Source organism: Pelophylax lessonae, assembly GCF_965119305.1.
Source record: "Pelophylax lessonae genome assembly, chromosome: 6".
NCBI classification, from domain to species: domain Eukaryota; kingdom Metazoa; phylum Chordata; class Amphibia; order Anura; family Ranidae; genus Pelophylax; species Pelophylax lessonae.
Genome location: NC_138773.1, coordinates 728,870 through 734,327, shown reverse-complemented (window position 1 = coordinate 734,327; position 5,458 = coordinate 728,870). Strand labels below are relative to the sequence as shown.

The following is a 5,458-nucleotide window of genomic DNA, read 5'->3' as shown; positions in this document are numbered from 1 at the left end:
TACATCCCAGGACACAATGACCTATTAATAGGGGTAGGTACCCCCCATATAACGTACCATCTGGTATTGTCTCCACCCCCCCCCCCCCCAGGAGCGGTACGTCCTGAACACATGACATATTAGTAGGGGTAGGTACCCCCCATATAACTTACTATCCGGTGTTGTCCCCCCCCCCCCCAGGAGTGGTACGTTCTGGACACATGACATAGTAGGGGTAGGTACCCCCCATATAACGTACCATCTGGTATTGTCTCCACCCCCCCCCCCCAGGAGCGGTACGTCCCGGGACACATGACATATTAGTAGGGGTAGGTGCCCCCCATATAACATACTATCCGGTATTGTCCCCCCCCCCCCCCCAGGAGTGGTACGTTTTGGACACATGACATATTAGTAGGGGTAGGTACCCCCCATATAACGTACTATCCGGTGTTGTCTCCCCCCCCCCCCCCCCCCCCAGGAGTGGTACGTCCCAGACACATGACATAGTAGAGGTAGGTACCCCCCATATAACGTACTATCCTCCGGTGTTGTCTCCCCCACAGGAATGGTACGTCCCGGACACATGACATATTAGTAGGGGTAGGTGCCCCCCATATAACATACTATCCGGTATTGTCCCCCCCCCCCAGGAGTGGTATGTTTTGGACACATGACATATTAGTAGGGGTAGGTACCCCCCATATAACGTACTATCCGGTGTTGTCCCCCCCAGGAGTGGTACGTCCCAGACACATGACATAGTAGAGGTAGGTACCCCCCATATAACGTACTATCCTCCGGTGTTGTCTCCCCCACAGGAATGGTACGTCCCGGACACATGACATATTAGTAGGGGTAGGTACCCTCCATATAACGTACTATCTGGTGTTGTCTCCCCCCCCCCCCCCCCCCAGGAGCGGTACATCCCGGACACATGCACCGTGCAGCGGGAGAAGGATCTGCGGCGGATCTACAATCGGCAGTTGGCGAATGGGGGAATCATTGACGTGGAGGCGGAGAGGAATCGTTTCTTCATCAGTATTCAGGAGGTGAGAGGCCGTTTCACTCAGACAAACTGTGACATCTGCTGGGGGAGGAGCCTCTCAGTGGTGGGTGTATAATAAAGGCATTTGATTGGCTGACTAGAGGTTTGGGGTGCATGATACCAATGGGGGGGTCTCTAGGAAGCGGGTCTGTGGTGGGGGCGTCTGCAGGAAGTGTGGTCTCTTTTTACCAGTCTGTGTCTTTCCAGGCTCCTCCCTCTGATGGCGCCATCACTGTGCCGGATGAAACGCAAGACTCCGCCCAGCAGGCTGGCCCCACCTCATGCCAAGAACAGGCCCCACCCCCGGTTACTTCCAAGCAGCAAGTTGTCGCCGGTGCTCACAGGGGGGTGGGACTCCAAGCCAAAGCCCAGCCAATGCAGAGGGAGCACCGAGAGGGCCAGCACTGGAGGGGGGGTGGGAGAGGCTGGACTGGCCGACCACGTTTGGATAACCGAAGAGTATGGAGGTACGAGGAGGGACACAGAGACTTTCAACCACAGACTAGGGGGCGGGGCAAGACCCGAGGTTTCCATAGCAACAGGACAGAGCGGCCACCTCCGCGGGGAGCCAGTGACAGTGCGCTGGAAGAGAAAGGCGCCCTCTAGTGGCTGCAAGCAAGAGGACAGCGGCTTTACACTCAAATGTTTACATGTGACTGTGTGTGGAGGGATCACATGACATGGGACGGTGTCTCCTGATTGGACAGACTTCTGATCCATGTCTGTAGAGGAGTCCATAATAAAATTATTATACTTGTGTGAGTGAGTGAGTGAGTGGAATTCTGGGTAGAAAAATGAGGAGCTGTCACAGTGCAGAAATGAACCGTCCAATCATTTCTTCAAATGAAATCACAAATCCTCATGGTCTCAAAGGAGGAATCGGACTGGATATCAGCTGTAGTCCAGTCATCACTACAACTCCCAGCAAGCATTGCTCCACTGAGATAGAAGATAAACTCTGGATTTCTTCCATCAGGCACCCGATTTCCCGTCTCTGGGTGGTCTCCCCATCCCCCATCTGTACCCCCCAGGGCTGCCTATCTTCTGTGCAATGCCATTTCCTATCCGACACCCCAACTCCCGTCTCTGGGTGGTCTCCCCCCCCCCCCCCCCATCTGTCCCCCCCAGGGCTGCGTATCTTCTGTGCATTGCTATTTCCCATCCGACACCCCAACTCCCATCTCTGGGTGGTCTCCCCATCCCCCTTCTGTCTCCCCCCGGCTGCGTATCTTATATTACAAATGATTTATTAAAAATACAAACATAGAAGGCCGGAGCTGATCTTTGTCATGATAATGTAGAAGTTCTGAGGATATCCCTGGACCAGCCGTTCTATGATAGAAATATAATTCTTCTTATATAGATATCCCGTATTGGGATCAGATTAGTTGTCATGATAACAATGTATCACTATTATATAGATATCCCGTATTGGGATCAGATTAGTTGTGTCATGATAACAATGTATCACTATTATAGAAGTCCTGAAGTGAGTCCTGATCGGATTAGTTATCCTGTGATCATAGATCGTGACCATTTTTATTAATACTTGTATAATATATTCTATTTATATATATATTCTGAATTCTTAGAAGTTCTGAAGTGATCCTGTGTCATGATTAGACCAGTGTTATCAGGATAGTCCTGGATTGAATCAGTCCTATCATGATAGAGACAGCCTAAAGCTATCCTGTGTCATGATCAGATGAGCCGTCCTGTAATTGAAATGTGATGATTAGGGATGAGCTTTGAGTGCGACTCATCCATCCGCATGCAGTACATTATGTGATTGGCCGAAGCATGCACCCTGACCTCCATGCTTTGGCCAATGGAATCATCTCTGCCATGACTGGACAAATGCAGTCTGCCTTTAGCCAATCATGGCTCAGGGGATAAGTACACGCCCCACACTATAAATAAGGCTGCTCTCACAGCAGCGGCGTGTAAAGTGTGAGGGTGAGATAGGAAGTGATTGAGGCAGGGAAAGGAAAGTGATTGAGGCAGGGAGAGGAACGGGATTGAGGCAGGGAAAGGAAAGTGATTGAGGCAGGGAAAGGAACGTGATTGAGGCAGGGAAAGGAAAGTGATTGAGGCAGGGAGAGGAACGTGATTGAGGCAGGGAGAGGAACGTGATTGAGGCAGGGAGAGGAAAGTGATTGAGGCAGGGAGAGGAAAGTGATTGAGGCAGTGAGAGGAACGTGATTGAGGCAGGGAGAGGAAAGTGATTGAGGCAGGGAGAGGAACGTGATTGAGGCAGGGAAAGGAAAGTGATTGAGGCAGGGAGAGGAACGGGATTGAGGCAGGGAAAGGAACGTGATTGAGGCAGGGAAAGGAAAGTGATTGAGGCAGGGAAAGGAACGTGATTGAGGCAGGGAGAGGAACGGGATTGAGGCAGGGAGAGGAACGGGATTGAGGCAGGGAGAGGAACGGGATTGAGGCAGGGAGAGGAAAGTGATTGAGGCAGGGAGAGGAAAGTGATTGAGGCAGGGAGAGGAAAGTGATTGAGGCAGTGAGAGGAACATGATTGAGGCAGGGAGAGGAAAGTGATTGAGGCAGGGAGAGGAACGTGATTGAGGCAGGGAGAGGAAAGTGATTGAGGCAGTGAGAGGAACGGGATTGAGGCAGGGAGAGGAACGGGATTGAGGCAGGGAAAGGAACGTGATTGAGGCAGGGAGAGGAAAGTGATTGAGGCAGGGAGAGGAAAGTGATTGAGGCAGGGAGAGGGAAGTGATTGAGGCAGGGAGAGGGAAGTGATTGAGGCAGGGAGAAGAACGTGATTTCCAGGTATCAGACAGTGCAGTGTAGCCTAGGTAAGACATTTCTAGCAGTTAGGCAGGGAGAGAGATTTGTACTTTTTACAATTTAAGAGATCAGATAGTGAAGTGTATCCAGCAGTGCAGTATATACCACAACATACTATATACAGTATCTCACAAAAGTCAGTACACCCCTCACATTTTTGTAAATATTTTATTCTATCTTTTCATGTGACAACACTGAAGAAATGACACTTTGTTACAATGTAAAGTAGTGAGTGTACAGCTTGTATAACTATAGCTTTAGAGGGGACTACACACTCACAGAAGGCCCGTCTCTTCATGGAAACCTTACAGGATAATTACATGTCTCAATTGGTGGATTCTCCTACTAGAGAAAATGCAGTCCTGGATCTATTGATCACTAATGACCCAGACCTAATCTCGGAGGTAGGAGTCCAGGACAACCTGGGCTCTAGCGATCACAGGATGATCACATTTAGTGTAAATAACAATATAACAAGGCAAGTGGGGAACATAAGAACCCTAAACTTCCACAGGGCAAACTTTCCAAAATTGTACTCATTGATGGAAAGGGTAAACTGGGACCAAACCCTGGGAACACTGACCACGGAGGAAAAATGGGAATGCTTTAGGAACATATTAAACAAATGCATCTTGCAGTGCATTCCTATGGGAAATAAATTTAGAAGAGACAAAGCCAAACCTGGCTGGCTAAACCGTAATGTTAAAAAAGGGGAAAAAATGGCCTTCAAGAAATATAAATCAGAGGGCACAGTATCGGCTTTCCAGCAGTACAAGGAGGCAAATAATAAAAGTAAACACAAAATCAAAATGGCTAAAATCAACTTTAAGAGACAAATAGCGGAGGATAGTAAAAAGAACCCAAAGAAATTTTTTTATATATATCAACAGCAAAAAAACTAGGGCAGAGCATATTGCACACATAATTAACGATGAGGGGAGGATGGTTACAGAGGACAATGAAAAGGCAACTGTGCTGAATGCTTTGTTCTCCTCAGTCTTTACACAGGAAAAGGAGGGGTACACTGACCATGACTGTATGGGGTACACTGACCATGACTGTATGGGGTACACTCACCATGACTGTATGGTTAGTAGTAATACACTGGACTTGCCACTATGGCTAACAGAGGGTGAAATCAGGGAAAGGCTGGATAAAACTAACACAAACAAATCACCAGGCCCGGATGGCGTACATCCGAGAGTACTCAAATAACTCAGTAAGGTTATATCTAAACCACTGTTCCTGATCTTTGCTGACAGTGTTATGACAGGAAATGTACCGGGGGATTGGAGGAAAGCTAACGTGATACCGATATTCAAAAAAGGGCAGAGGCATGTCCCGGGAAATTATAGGCCAGTCAGTCTGACATCTATAGTATGTAAACTGCTGGAGGGGATGATAAGGGACTATATCGTAGAGTTTGCTAAAGACAACAACATCATCAGCAGTAATCAGCACGGGTTTACAAATGGGTGTTCTTGTCAAACCAATCTCTTAACATTCTACGAGGAGGTGAGCTGTGAACTAGATAGGGGCAGACCAGTGGATGTGGTGTACATGGATTTCGGAAGGCGTTTGATACAGTTCCCCACAAGCGCTTAATTTATAAAATGAGGTCTGCCGGCA

At 48.6% G+C, this 5,458-nt stretch overlaps 1 protein-coding gene across 1 annotated transcript in view; it reads left to right on the top strand.

The window, feature by feature from the left end:
• The window catches only part of RNF25 (ring finger protein 25), a 31,515-nt gene extending 29,729 nt beyond the window's left edge, over positions 1-1,786 (top strand). The window contains exons 9-10 of the mRNA XM_082262443.1: positions 897-1,031; positions 1,235-1,786. Coding sequence (XP_082118569.1) covers positions 897-1,031; positions 1,235-1,633 — 534 coding nt within the window. The 3' untranslated portion in view covers positions 1,634-1,786. The remainder of the gene's footprint in view (positions 1-896; positions 1,032-1,234) is intronic.
• The last annotated feature ends 3,672 nt before the right edge of the window (positions 1,787-5,458 follow it).